We start from the raw sequence: 15,906 nt of genomic DNA on the forward strand, positions 1-15,906 counted from the left end.
TTTCCCTTTTGGCTAAAATTTCGGTCCGAATTTCCCTGTAAAAGGGAAATTTCCCTTCATGTGGCAACACTGGTCTTGACTGTTCCATTACGTTACATCTAATGAAAGGAATAAGCTTCCTAACGAGTACAAGAACAGACATTGGAGGTTGAAAGTAAGTTCAAAGCGAAGTTCACGCAATCAATAGAGTGTTTGAAACTTTCCTTTGGCTATGCCTGGAGCTTTCTTGATCTCTAGAGGGAAAGAAAAGGAACACTTCTTGGTGATTATTTGTAACTTTCCTGGTGGAATTATATCAACACAATATCGTGCAATGTAATAATGAGCTGCAGAATTATAGAGCTTACGTAAATTAGTAAGGCATACAAGGAAACAAACATTTATAAACAATTATTTAGTTGCATACCAATAATTATTTAGCGCAACAATTCCTAAAGGTCAAAAGGCAGACAATAAGGCGCATTTCTTTCTAATTATAGCCTACTTCTTCTAATATCCTTCTATCGATATCCGTAGCGGAGTGGTTAGCACAGAGTGCTGCGACGCCAGTGGTTGCGGGTTCGAATCCCGACCTGGGCATGGGTGTTACAGGGTGACAATTAATGAACTATATGAAATAAAACGGAAATTAGTGACAAACCACGTAGTACACAAACTGTATTGCACATGTAAACGGCACTACAGACATTCAGATTTAGGTTACGACATGTTCGATATGTCTGCCATCTCTGGCGATGATGTGGGGCAGATGAACAGCAAAATTCTGCATGACCCGCTGAAGTGTCGAAACATCGATGCTGTCGATGACCTCCTGAATGGCAGTTTTCAGCTCGGCAATGGTTTTTGGGGTTATTTCTGTACACCTTGTCCTTAACATAGCCCCACAAAAATGAGTCACATGTGTTCAGATCCGGGGAATATGGCGGCCAAGCGAGTCCCCTTCCAGTGCCCTCTGGGTACCCCAGAGCCAGAATGCGGTCCCCAAAATACTCCTGCAGGACGTCAAACACTTCCTTTGCGCCGCAATCGGACTGTTATTGCTCGCATAATAGGCCTTCACAAGTGATATACGCTCCTGCACGCTGTACCGTGACATTTTCACTTGCAAATAGCCGACATCAACACGTTGCGTGCGCATTCCCATCATGCCCTGTGGCCAGCCACGCAGTTTGGACGTCATCACGCGAACCGTTCAGAAATTATGAAGGTTTTATTTCATATAGTTCATTAATTGTCACCCTGTATTTCTGAGTGTCCCTTCGTAAATGTCTTCACATCATCACTCATCCTCATCGTCGCAATTAGCCAAATGTCTCAGAAAAGCGACGCTTAATAACAAATCAAATCGTAGTGTTCTTCAAAAGAGTCAGAACCTGTGCAGTAAAAACCGTTGCAACAGGTGTTGCAGTTTCTTGACTAAATTATCCTCTTTTTCTTCTTTTTAGGGCGAGAATTCGATTTAGTGTACTACTTCTTCACCCACAAGATGGTGTTCGGGAAATTCTACATCGAGATGATGAAGAAATACGGCCCAGTGTCTGGAGTGAAGTTCCTCAACTATAACGCGGTGTTCGTGTGCGGAAGGGAGGCTGTGACGAAGGCTCTGCTACACAAGGACATCGAGAGGAGACCGGTTGGCCCCATGGGAAGGATGCTCTACAACTACATAAAAGGAGGTAAGGCTGCAATTAAAGTTCAAGTCCTGATTCGAACGCCACTTACTTCAAAGAAAGTTCCGAAAGATCACGTCCTTTTGACAACCATTGGTCAAGTCCACGTGGAGCCCAGTAAATCCTTCCCTCAAACCCTTCCCACCAATAGTGTCCGTTTTAGGAACTGGCAGTACTTGTCAAGTCCACGTGGAGTAAATGAGATGTTGCCAACTCAGTTTCTATAGAGATTTCTGAACGTGAGGATGCGGTTGCGTTATATTTGTATGGTTGTGTTATTGCGTTGTCCTATTTTTCTTTTATGTACAGTGGGATCCATGAGTATTGATGTGCAAATTGTCCATCACCATGTTCGTGCACTTTATTTGACCCAATAAGAGCTTCAACTAAAACAAGCTGTTGACAACTTCTTCACCAGCATACTTAAAAATCCATCGCTTAAAAACACAGAGGATGTAAGAGAAAAATTAATGAAGACAGTCATGGACAATTTGCACGGTAATATTCATGGATCCCACTGTACAATGTGGACACTTTGGGAGGTTAACGTCATTTCAGTTCGTGTTGAATGTTTAAACACTGTGTTAAAAAGTGAAAACAGCGCTTCCAAACCCGACACACATCCGGTTGGCTTCCTCTCGACCTATGTCAAAGATACCGAAATGACGTTCGAATGAGGACTTATACAATACGCATGGATTGTATAAAGCTCGTCGCACACCATGGCGCTCCGAACCGCCTTTTTGAGATCACATTTTAGGGCACCGAACCGCCATGATTTGGGGAAATTTTCGGGATAGTAAACAGTGAATGCCGGAAATGCACGAAGACGTCCGAAAATACACGAAGACATCCGAAAATACACGAAGACACCCGAAAAGACAGGAGAGCTCATTCGGAGACAATCTTCAGGAAATTCGCGCTTTTCGGCGAGGCGCACACGAAGCCAACAGTGGAAATGTTTTTTCTTGACGGCGCGGAACGTTTCTAGACGCCTGAAGAGTCAATGTGCTTAGTAAATGAATATTTTCTTTAATACAGTCGGTAAGAGAAAGGCTATCACAAGATATATGTTTACAAATACACATACACGCTCTTGTTTATTGTTCTTATTATTTTATGTTATTACATATAAAAGTAAATTTCAAAATATGTATCTGTCTGTTTTTCTCAGTGTGTGTATAAATTAAGATATGCCATTATATCTGAAGAGGGGTGTGAGCCTATCATTCATTCTATCAAGGGAATCATCGGGGGTAGCATAATTATGAAAAAAAAGCCCAAACCACTGTGCTTCTAGCCAGTACAACTCATCTAATTCTATTTCTAAAAAAGCCCTATGTTTATAAATAGGGGTCGGAAGTTGAAGACCTTAAAATAGCCAAAAAAAGACCTATAAAAATACCTAAAAATATCAAAAAAAGGACATAAAAACGGAAAAAAGGACGTATAAATGTGATCCAAATTAATTAATAACTTCAGTTTTAATTACATATTTAATTAATTTTTAAAAAAATACAAAATTCTGGTGGTATGAAACACACAGTGCAAAAAATATGAAAGCTTCAAAACAAGAGAAAGTTGCCTTCCACACAAGTTACGGTTAAAGGACCTTGTACCGTACCTGATTCAGTCGTCCAAAAATGATTTTCTCTCGTTTCAGGGATGGTTCAAGTTTTTTTTTACTACAGAAAGGATGTTTAAGAGGTGATGAACTGATGATGATTCGAATTGAGAATAGGCAGTAAAAACCTAGTCGAAAGAAGGTAAAGTTGCAAAAAAAAAAGCCGTTAAGACCTAAAAAAAGGGTAAAAAAGGACCAATGAGCCGAAAAAGGCAAAAAAGGACAAATAAAACCTACCTTTTTCTGGCCTACAATGACCCAAAATGAACATATATTATGTTGGGCCTCGTCTTCGGACACTAGGAAAAAAAAAGGATTTTTTTCTCAACTTCCGAGACCCATTTAAAACCTTTTAAATGCATTTTGAAAGCGAGAAGTTCGTGTGCGAAAATGATTCTTTGCTCTGGAGTAAAACTGATCCAATCAAGTCTGTTGTAAGAACTAGAGTCACCGAGGGCCGTTTTGATTTGCCATGATGGACAAAGGTAGAGAAGGGTGATATTATAATTCCACAGCTTTTGAAAACTCACGATATCTCATAGTGTTCTCTTCCCACAGGTATAATATTTGCCAACGAACCCGTCTGGGGGCAACAGCGCAGATTCGCCTTCAACGTCCTGAAGGAATTCGGTTTCGGGAAGACCAGCATGGAAACTTCCATAGTGCAAGAGGTGGTGCATTTCACGGAGGCCCTTAAGGACAAGACCCAAAGGGCTGGCCCTGCAGGAATTCCGGTGCACAACCTGTTCCAGCTTCCGGTCATGAACTGCCTCTGGTTCATGATCTCCGGCAAGCGGTACGGGTACGACGACCCCAAGCTGCTGAAGTTGTGGGACTCCCTGATGAGGGGGCACAAGGCCCTCTACGCCCACGGGGCGGCCCTGCTGGTGTTCCCCTTCCTGCGTTTCATCCCGTTTTATCCAGGGATGAAACACATGCGACAGTTCCTCAGCTATTACTGGAGATTTCTGATGGTGAGTGGAATAGTTTTGTAAGACAATACTGCGACAAAAATCGAAAACTTGACATTTTGTTTATTTTATAGAGGTTTTGGAAGTACAGAAAACTTTAAAAATACAAACAATACTAACTAACTTCTGCAGCAACACAGGCCTTCCATCTGTCCCTATCCTGAGCAAGATCTATATACTCTTCTCCATCCCTACCAATTTCCTTTAGGTACATCTCAACATTATCCCTCCATCTTCATCTTGGTCTTCCTACAGGTCTCTTACCATCAGGTTTCCCAACAAGAATCCTGTAAACTCTTCTTTCCTCTCCCATTCGTGCCACATGGCCTGCCCACCTAAGTCTTCTTGATTTAAATATTCTAATAATATCTGGACATGAATACAAATTATGTAGTTCTAAATTATGTAACCTTCTCCACTCACCTGTCTCCTCACCCCTTTTAGGTCCAAATATTTTCCTAAGGATCTTATTTTCAAATACGCTCAATTTATGTTCCTCTTTCAATGTAAGGGACCAAGTTCCGCATCCATATAATACTACAGGCAAAATTACTGTCTTGTATATTTTAAACACACACAAACAATACTACACGTATTAAAAGAAGGCTGTACTGTATTCTGGAAGAAATCAATATTTTTCCCTCAGCTGAACTGCCGGTTAAACCGAAGACCGATTGAACCGAGGCCGGTTAAGAGCGTCCGGAAGGGGGGCAAAGGGGTGGGGGTGGGCGTGACCCCCTGGAAAACGAAAGTCAACCAAAAATTACATATTTCACATATATAATTTATTTCAGCCACAATAATGTGTGTTAATTATTGCACGAACATGATAAATTCAAATTTAGGCCCCCCCTGGAAAAAATATCTTCCTTGCCCCTCCCTGGAAAAAATCCTGCGGACGTCCATGAGAGGGTGTGCACTGTATGTCTTGTGGTACGCCGAATATGAAGGTCTTCCGTAGAATTGAAGAAAAACATGCTGTCGGCAGACTATGGGGGTCAAGACACTTCCTGCCCCCCCTTAAGTTGGCCCCTATGGTCCAAAATTTTGTCGTTTGCTCCTTCATATGCTTATTCGCCTTCCGTATTCAATTTCATTTCAGTTTCAATGACACTAATATACAGACGCAGGTATCTGTAGAAAGTAATTTTGATACTTTTGTTTTTAAATACTGCTGGAAAGGGAAGTGGGGAGCGTGAAAGCGACCGATCCAGCGCATTGAGAAACAAAGCAGCCTGTAGAACGAGGTGCGTGCAGCACATCTTCCCGCGAAGCCGTAACTCACTGTTGTCTGATTGGTCTGCTGCACATTTCCCGCTGTAAGGGTGGCTACTCTAGAACATTGATAAAATTCAAGAATAATTCCCATTTTTCAAGGCGAACTTTCCAAAATTTCAAGGGTACAAGCAGATGTTCCCTCTATTTCAGCCTTACGTATAAACCCCTCTCACCCGCCACATACATACACACACAAATGCAACATATTAACAATATAAAGGGTCTGTGCGATTCCAATTTATCCAAAAATTCTAATTCAATTCAATTAAATGGTATATATTTGAAATATTTAATTTGCCATTTGTCATTTCACATACTTAAGACTCGAAATACATCTACAAACACAAGTCACAAATGTTACGGTAAGAATTTCAAACTCAAATATAACTAATCAACTTCAAAATACCTTATCTTGCAACCATTTTCCGTCTGTCAAATTGTTCTGAAAAGGACACTATAGTGGAACCACAAGGAAAGAAACCTGCGCAGAACCTAATCGCGCTGGCGGGTGGGGGAAAGCACAGGGAGAAGGAGCCTTCAGCGCGGCTCACGTCAGTGTTGCCAGACCTATTGATTTCTCGGGAGAATTCCTTAATAAACTATTGCTATGAGACCTCCAACGGCCTGCTCAAAAACACATTTCCTGCTCATCTTACTTGATCATGGAGGGGAGAGCTAGAGTGGAACTCCACTCAGCCATGAAAAGTGCTGTTTGAACTGTGAAATTGTGCCAAACGATACTCAATTGTGCTAGGACATTATTATTTTATTACTATTACTATTTTTACATGGTTGTATTTTATCCCACCCGAAAATCTTTTATATATTTTTTAAGGTTTTATATTATTTTTACATCACACAGAAGTATTTGTTCTGTTTGGTAATGAAATCATTCAATGACTAACCTGTTTGAAACATACTCTCTGCCGTTTTCCCTCCCTCTAAGTCCATAATGTCTTTTGAAGATCTAAACAAAACAAAATGTCTGGCGCCACCGTTGCCAGCACAGTCCATACTGATCCGTTACTTTTGGTGCTTTCTAGCATTCAAATTTGCAACATTCACTAAGCATATGTTCAAAGACATTTTTAGCATATAAGATGATCCTCACAGATAAAAGGCGGGATTTTGTCTCAGGATTACGTGAAAAATATTGTTATGTATTGTGCAGGAAATTATACATAATTCATTTATCATATCGATAAGTAACTTTTGCTAACAGTACAAGTATTAGTATTACAATAATTAGTAAATCATTTTGAAAATGATGCATAGAAATGAAAATTTGGTTAGAAAATTAATATTTTTGATGGTTACATATCTATTAAAATTTCTCACGGTTCCTTTGAAATTTTGTTTTTAACAATTGTACCTAATTAGTATTTTTGAGGATCTTTGAAACATTTTTATTTTTTTTTAACTTACTTTAGGATTTTTCTAGTCTAATCTAATATTTTTAGAACCTATTTTTGAATTATTAGAACCTATTTTAGGAACCTCAAAGTACATTTTTAGAACCTAAAAATGCTAGGTCTAATCATAACGTGAAATCTAAACAGTTCAACTTAGGAAAACATTTCAATTTTGACCTTCGTAGATTTTTCTGCAGTCACCCATGATTCTAGGAATAAGCTGGGCATATACAACGGAATGTTTATCTGCAAATCAATAAGGTTGTTGATAATGACAGAGGATTGAAAACTTCTTCATCTTTCAGCAAACGGTGGAGGAACACCAGAAGAGCTACGTGAAAGGCGTGAAGAGGGATTTCATCGACTGCTGCCTTCAAGAAATAGAAGAAAACGAGGGGAAGGGAGTCATGTCGAGTGAGTTGTCTATTACGTAGTAATGCACGTAAATGAGCGAAGAGCTTGTATTTTGTTTTCAGTCCTACTAAACTTGAATGTGCCGACATCTAGCACAGTGCGCTACGACGTCAGGGGTCCCGGGTTTGAATCGCAGTCTGGACATGGTTTCGTCATAAAGTTCATCACCCATCCTAACCGTCACGATTAGCCAAGATTTGATAAAAGCGACGTTAGATTTGATGTAGTTTGCATTGGGCCCGTTCCGAAAGTTGCACGAGTTTAACGAGTTATGGCGACTAGCCGTTCCATAAGTGCTTCCGAGCGTTTCGTGAGGTTTATTATGCTGTTCCAAAAGTCGCATTCCGTGCGTCTCGTGCAAGAACGAGATTCACCAAACGCACGGGCCAGGAGGCTAGTTTGTTCAGTGAGAATCGTCTGCTGCCTGCAGACACCACGGGTGTATGATGGCTTCAAACTGCACTAGTTCGGGAATTGTATTGTAATTTTAACAGAGAGCGTTATGAAGCAACATGCACAAGATCAGTGGGCCTCAACTGTTCTTACAATGTGATTAAAATGAGTAACAGTATCCGCAGTAGAGTTTATTTCTGCCATAAGGACATGCCTTCCGCTCGACGCCACGAGGACGCTGCGCCTGCGCTTTCGTCTAGAGCGTCCCATAAGTCTGTAAAATAACTGGTTTCACCAGGTTCACGAGGCCAGTTACTTTCGTTCGATTCGTTCGTTTCGTTATGACTTTCGGAACGCAGACTATGTAATATATTTGTAAATTAATTTTAGTAGTTAAAATTGTTTACGTAGGCTATGTAATCAAGAAGCCAATGCAATCTCCGCGTAGATGACGTGTAGACGACGTAGAGGGTAGGGTAAGGGGTGACCCATACACCCAATTGTCAACCTCACTTCCACATAGCACACCCTAGACTGCATTTGGCAGACTAACGAGTAACGAGGCTCAGGAGTCTGGTCCTACGGCCAGTATAATCCTTGCAGAGATCGGTGTGTTTCCTGTCTTTTGCCCTTGTGTGTGCTGAGTGCCCTTTTACAGACTCAGCTTTTAACTCAAGTAAGAATATTTTAGTTCTCGGACATTACAGTTATACTATTCCATGCAGTTAACACTTAAAAGCCAATTTTTCTGAAAATTGTAAGTATCCAAGCACCTCACGAGAGACATAAACTGGAAGACCATGTATTCCTGCATAGTTAATGGTATGTAACATCAGAAGTGACCACATTCTGCCCTTTCGAGTACCATCTCGCATAACAAGAAGCACTCAACTTTTAGCTTCCCAGAAGCCAAGGTTATGTCTCATCCAGCGTTCTCTGCTCCACAGACTACCCAGCCTATATAATAATTTAGCATGGCAAATAGACATTTTTGAAAATGAGGCACATTTTAAAAGGCTGCTGTATAAAAATGTGTAAGGCTCTTTATCGCATGCAATTTTTTGTTGTTCTTTTTCTACTGTTATACATTCCAAAGTAAAAAGGCTAACGCTGTATTTGGAATTATTTGTTAAATAAATAAACTTAGGGTAAATTTCTCGTATCGGACAAACGGATTTCCTCAAATTTACAGGAGAAATTACTTACCGAATGCAGTTTCTTTATACTTCTGGAAGTTCGGGGAAGTGTTTTCTTGCATCGTTCATTTAATTTTGCCGGTAAATCATCTATTTTTCGATATAAATGTGTGACCGATGCACGAAAGCTCTTGCACTCATTTCCTTCCAGCCGAATGTTGCCTGTGTGTGATGACGTAATCCCAGTCAGAGTTTCCAAACACGTGTTTTTGTAACTAAAGAAGGTACGTTTCCACAAATGGTTTGTGGGGCTATGTGTCAATGGTTCGTGGTGCTACGTAGGTATTTTTGGGTGCAGTGGGGTGGAAACACTGCATGCCGAGTACGGTAGTGAAACTGTGACCGCCATTTTGCTTGTTACCGAAGGCAGAAAGAAACGAGGAAAACTTACTCGATATGTCGCAAATAGAGCTTATTTCCGTGAAGTGTCCACCTTCAACAATGTTTCTCAATGCAGAATACGTAAGTAGGAATATTTAAATTAAAAGAACTAGCAAATTTCATCCGTTTGTTCGATACGAGAAATTTACCAAACTGGGTTATGTTTTAGTTATGGTAAGAGGCTGTGACGTAAGTGCTGACGCACCCAAATTTCAACTTCAATCAATCAATCATCAGCGTAGACGTAGATATTATGGCCTGCAGCTCGACACTAGTCATCGCTTACTCATAGTCTTGTTCTTTCAGTGGAGAAGATCTTTCCGATCTGCATGGACCTGTTGACAGCCGGAGCAGACACCAACGTCAGCACCCTCTGCTTCCTGGTGCTCTACATGATCCTCTACCCTGAGATCCAGGAGAAGATGCAGAAGGAACTAGACGAAGTGATTGGCGTCGGGAATATCCCTACGTTGGAGGACGTCAAAAGGTTTGGATTGACTTACCTAACGTCGTGCTTCTACATTTTTAGGCTAATCGCGAGGACAGCGATGAATGAGCATCAGACTGAACAACAAACACAGACTGTGGCTTCGGCAAAGACATTTATTAGGTGGAGTACAGGTTATCGCCCACTGCGGGAAACGCGCCACTCCTAGTGGAAAATTCCATCTCCCTTTCCGAGGCTAGTCTTCCCATGTACCGCGCCGAGCATGACGCTTGCCGGAGCTAAACGAAGAGATGCGGAATTACACGAGAGGGCATTTGGAGGCGCGGCCCACGGAAATTCCGCGCGTTTCGCTGTAGTGAGTGTCAAGCTTAACGCCCACGGAAAAACGAGGCTACAGAAAGCAACAGAACTTCTGTTGTCTGCTTCTATTGAAATTAGAAGCTTGACGCCCACTGAAACTCGCGGCAACAGACCCGTTTCCGGCGTTAAGCTTAGGACAAACTATTTCCAAGTGACCTCAGCATCCGTGGTGATGTCTGCCAATATTCTTCCTTTTTCTCAATATATTACCTCTGTTTATTCTCTATTTCTCCTTATCCATCTTTGTTTATCTTCGTTTCTTTCTCTTCTTCCTTTTGCTCGTTCTCTCCCATTATTCGTGCATTTGTCCCGGTGTGTATGTGTTCTTAGCTCTCCTATGAAGAAAAAGATAAAATTTCCGGTGTAGCGAATTTGGATCAGAAATTCTACCAAGGAGTGACAGACCTGACTGGGACTTGTGCCAATTCGCTTAATTTGCACGAATATTGAAAATATTAAATGCGCATCTAACACTATTTACCTTTGAAATATTAATAGTGTTTTTTTTTCAATTACACTAACTATTTAATAACTCTATTCTTTATAAACAGTGTTACTAATTTTATCCTTTTTTCAAACAATGCTTATTTCCATAGGTTGCCGTACACAATGGCTGTGCTTCAAGAAGCCCAAAGAATAGGAAGTGTTGTGCCAATTCAACCACGAGTGGCGCATAAAGATACGGAATTCATGGGACATATCATTCCAAAGGTAGCTACACTAACAACTTTTATACACTTGATTTTATGCAGGATGCAGCATCTTCGACAACAAGGATAGAAAGTGCTTTTCAGTTATATTCGTGTGCATAGTGATCAAAATAAATACCATGACATAGATGCAAATGCTAAAAAAGCGAGAACCCAGGAACATGTAACATCTTTTCGGTTACCTTATACAGGTCCTTTACCTAGAGTAAAATATAAACTACAAAAACAGTGGGAGGAGTGGTGAAAGAAAGAGCTACAAAATACCACATCCCACAGGTGGGATGCTGAAGTCAGTAATCATAGACCTCGGTGCAGTGGGATCCATGAGTATTACCGTGCAAATTGTACATCACCATATTCGTGCATTTTATTTGACCCAATTACAGCTTCAAGAATTAGGAGAAAACTCAAAACAAGCTGTTGATAACTTCTGCACTAGAATACATAAAAATCCATCGCTTAAAAGCACATAGGATGTAAGAGAAAAATTATTGAAAATAGTCATGGACAATTTGCACGGTAATACTCATGGATCTACCTCGGGCAGTGGTTGTTTTTGTATTAAGAATGCGTACAGGCCATGTATTAGTAAATCAACATTTGGCTCGTTTAAAGGTTACGCCATCAACTTCCTTTCAGCGCGGAGAAGCTATCCAAACATTCAATCATTTATTTTTCAATGCCACTTAAGGCAACAACATCGAGGCTCTAAACATTTACAACACGCACAGGTTCAATTTTCAATATCCTTATCTACATTAATATCTGAACCTCGTACTGCAGTTATTTGGATACTTTATAGTTTCGCAATCTAAACAGCCATGACCCTCACGACCAATTAAGTTCAAAAGACCTCGCAAAGTCGTAATATCATAAGAACAGAATGAACAACAGCACTCAATAGAAAGTACATAGTGTTTATTTATTTACTCAGAGTTTCAGATACAGTCTTATTTGGCCATTTTACACTGAATCAACATGTTGGAACATTAGTACCTGAACTCAGCAACTTTGGCTAGAAATCGCAAAATTCGCGGTGTGAGCCAACAAAATAAAGAAGAAGAAGAAGGTAGCTACACTGTGTATGTCGGCGGAAAAGGTGGTTGTGGCTGATGAAAGGAACGAAAATATACTCTCAAACTGCTTCCTCACATAATAAACTCAAATTAATATGTAAATATAAATGTTTGCATACCATCTATGCGAATATAATTTCCTATAGAGCATGTAGTGAACTTGTCATATTACAGCTAATTGCAAAGATAAGCAATTTGTCCACCACTGTATTCATTCTTTTTGATTCTACATCATGTGTTGTTTTAAGGAAATTAATTATGTTGATGCGAATCACATATTGTCCTCCACTTTTGGGAGATTCTATTTCTGTTTTGTGGAAAATAGATGGAATGAAAATAGTGACGGACAATTCTCCTATTATTGTTTTTACCGTTGGCTTGGCTGTACATTCCCCATAGTGGGAAATGTAATTATGAGGTCCGTGTTCTGTTGTTCAACTGCAACATTTTTTTTGCGCCAAATACTCGTGTGCATTTACTTAACACTTGTAAACGGATATTGACTGATTGGATTGATTCAGTTGAGGTTTTAAGTCCAATTTATGCACATTAAGGCTAATCGGGACTGGACCCAGTAAAGTGTAAAAAAATTCCGAACCACTATGTGCCTCCACCGGATATCGAACCCGGAACCCCCTGAATGCAAGGCGACGGCAGGAAACAGGTATTGGTTCGGCTGGTCTCAGAAAATAGAATTTGTGTTAATCTCTGAATAAACCTTGTCACAAATTGATTACTTAGCTACTAAATATTTCTTTCCGAACATAAATAGTTTTGAAGAACGACAATTAAATAAATGAATATATGATTATAAGTAATTGTTTGGTAGATTGTTCGACTGCATTTTACTCAATGCAAACAGAAAATTGAGTAGTAACATCTCAAATCTTAAATTAACTTAGTTCAGACACAAATATACACATATCTCTCCACACACACACATTCATTCAATCTTGTAAAGTTATTTCCAATTTTAAACTTAAATTTGTTCATTACTAAGAATTTCTTACCAAACACATGGCTTTATACTGTTATGCGGTAGAACAAATGTCCACGAGTAAATTCATCTAGTAACAATTTTGATAGAAAACAAAAATGTAATTTGTCTTTTGCAGGGAGCGCCGATATTTATAAGCCCCTACACGATGCACCACGACCCGTTCTACTGGAAGGACCCCCACGTGTTCAAACCCGAACGCTTCCTGAATGAGAAGGGAGAAGTCATATCCAACGAGAGCTTCATACCATTTGGAATAGGTGCGTCTTTCTTTACTTCTTTGCTATTAATTTTCTTAGCTTGAATACCTTGATCTCTGGCCTATCCCGCCGCAACCGAACTGCGCACACTTTAGATCCAGAATTGCGCACAAATCTCACTGACCTGTTTTGCGCACAGATTTTGATCGAACGTTGCCACTTTCATAGCTTTAAAGTCCGTGCGCAAAATTGTTTCTTTCCTTAGACAAGAAAAGAGGGAGAGAGAGAGAGAGAGAGAGAGAGAGAGATATATATATATAGATATATATATATATATATATAGAGAGAGAGAGATATAGATATATAGATAGAGTGATATATATATATATATATAGAGAGAGAGAGATAGATAGATAGATAGATAAGAAATAAAATAGTAAATCTCTTAAGGATTAAATAAAAAATATAATTTGACCAGTGAATGTAGCAAGTCAAGATAGGTTAGGTTAGGTTAGGCAAAACATAGCTAAAACACGTGTAAGTCCACACACACACATAAACAAACACAACAGAAGTGAGAACGACGCTTGAGAACATTTTACATCTGACAACATCGCCTCTTTTTTTGTGCGCAATCCTGTACATTGTGACAGCTTGTCAACGACTTATCAGATACCACTGATAAAACCGGAAAAGTGTGCACAATCCGGCTGTAGCCGGTCTATCCAATGGTCCCGAATTTACACGTTAAGGGTGACGCCCCCCCCCTTACTCTAGTAAGTGGAGAGGGAGTTCGTATCAAGTTCTAATACCTCGCCTCAGAGAGGAGTAATAATTTATGCATAAATGGTAACAGTTCGTTATATCGGAGACACATTAAAATCGGATATTTTGTGTTTCTCATGGTTCGTACTTACGAATTGTGTATTGCGGAACATAGTTGAAGGTGCCATTATGCTTTTTACACGAAAATAACATCGATCTTTCACATTACGAGTAATTCTTTTGGTTCCTTTCTTCCGTTGCGGAACATACAACATGGCGCGCACAGCTGTGGATCATCGCGCGTCGTGCTTGTGTTTTGTCGATTTGGAGCGGGTATGCAGTGTTTCAACCTTCCTAACCGAAAAATACCTACTTTCGTGTTCATTATGTCATCACAAACCATTGACGGATAGCCCCAAAAATCATTCACGATAGCCCCACGAACCATTGACGGATAGCCCCAAAAACCATTCACGATAGCCCCACGGACCATTTCCGGCAAGGTTAGGTTAGGTTAGGTAAGCATAGTTAAAAAAAATCTCGTAGAAAGAGGCACGTTTGGAAACACTGGCGAGATCCGTGACTTTTGACGCTCGCGCCATCTGCAGGTAGATAATGGAAACAACGGCATAATGTTGTCGCTTTGCACAAAATGCAAGTTTATTATATCAAAAGTGCTTATTTCATGTTGTGCAGCATTCTACGGTGAGAAAATACGTACCGTACCGTATCGTACCTCCACGAACTTTCAAAATGCTACAGAAACTCATTTCCGTAAGTAGTTTTTTCTGTAAAAATGAAGAAATGTGTGTCCGATATAACGAACTGTTACCCATTAATTTTGTAATCAATAAACAAAACAGTGCGATAGGGTAAAAACTATTGCTGGAGGGGTAAACCAACGAACATAGAGGCAACTTAACGGGGGTAAGGGGGCGCACTCGCCACTCCAATTTTCAGGAATATGGAAATTTACAAATTAATAGTGCTTTTGTTAACTTCCCGGAAACTGAGAAACAAAGTAACGAGTAATTTTTATGACTTTGGAAATGTTAACAGTTATTTCTCAAAATAGCCCTGGAATAAGAACTAAAAATTCTCAAACCCATGATATTTTTATGGGTTTCAGAACTTTTGGTTCCAAGTTACATGTATGCGAACGAACGTATTTCTGACTTTTTCCAGTTTAAAAAAATCGACGAAAATCCAAGATGTCGGTGACGAGCACTGTGCACTAAAAAAGTACTCACCTTGTATCACTTCTGTTTCCAGGAAAACGTCGCTGTGCTGGAGAGCTGTTCGCAAAGAACGTCCTCTTTCTGTTCGTGACGATTTTGTTCTCGAGGTACAACATCAAGAACCCGGTGGGCGCTCCCCCTCCCTCCACGGAGATCGAAGACGGACTGGCCCTTCACCCGGAACCCTTCAATGTCCTCATAGAACCCAGATGCTAGTTGGTTTCTACGACTCTTGCTTGTAAATGCAGTGTATGTGTGTGTGTGTTTTGCAAAACAGACTTGGACTGTGATATGCGACGGAATATTCAGGATCCATCTCACAAGATGACATCTTGAAACTTCTCTCTTCTCATTAACAAAGTGCGCGCATTTGTGTTATAACATGGTGTTTTCCTTATCATGTGATTAATGCACCAATTTATGTACATATATTTAATACAATAAAAAATCAAGTACAGTGGAGCTTTTTAATACATGCATTAAATACTTAGATCACAAGTGGTCCACAGAAACTTTATTCTAGATACAGTAAAACCTCGTTAATCCAGACTTAGCTTAATCCGGAACAGAAATCAAGGTTTTAAATGTGGCTAGAAGTCAATAATCGCATTGTATGTACAGTATTGCTTTACATTTTACTGTACTGTATAGGGTATTTAGGCCTATGCCCTTTAAATACATCATAAAAAACATGTTTTGTTGCTATAAACGGAGTTTTAATGCACTTTCTACTGTTCTTTTAGGTTATTTCAGTTAATCCGGACTTTCGTTAA

The 15,906-nt window shown here is 39.9% G+C and overlaps 1 protein-coding gene across 1 annotated transcript in view; it reads left to right on the plus strand.

Annotated features, from left to right (window-relative positions):
* The window catches only part of LOC145981255 (methyl farnesoate epoxidase-like), a 103,830-nt gene extending 88,247 nt beyond the window's left edge, over nt 1–15,583 (plus strand). The window contains exons 4-10 of the mRNA XM_083114409.1: nt 1,446–1,676; nt 3,853–4,268; nt 7,261–7,369; nt 9,646–9,826; nt 10,744–10,858; nt 13,049–13,190; nt 15,168–15,583. Coding sequence (XP_082970535.1) covers nt 1,446–1,676; nt 3,853–4,268; nt 7,261–7,369; nt 9,646–9,826; nt 10,744–10,858; nt 13,049–13,190; nt 15,168–15,349 — 1,376 coding nt within the window. The 3' untranslated portion in view covers nt 15,350–15,583. The remainder of the gene's footprint in view (nt 1–1,445; nt 1,677–3,852; nt 4,269–7,260; nt 7,370–9,645; nt 9,827–10,743; nt 10,859–13,048; nt 13,191–15,167) is intronic.
* Nucleotides 15,584–15,906: the final 323 nt, after the last annotated feature.

This window comes from Lepisma saccharinum, chromosome 29 (genome assembly GCF_977018435.1).
Source record: "Lepisma saccharinum chromosome 29, izLepSacc3.1, whole genome shotgun sequence".
Classification (NCBI taxonomy): domain Eukaryota; kingdom Metazoa; phylum Arthropoda; class Insecta; order Zygentoma; family Lepismatidae; genus Lepisma; species Lepisma saccharinum.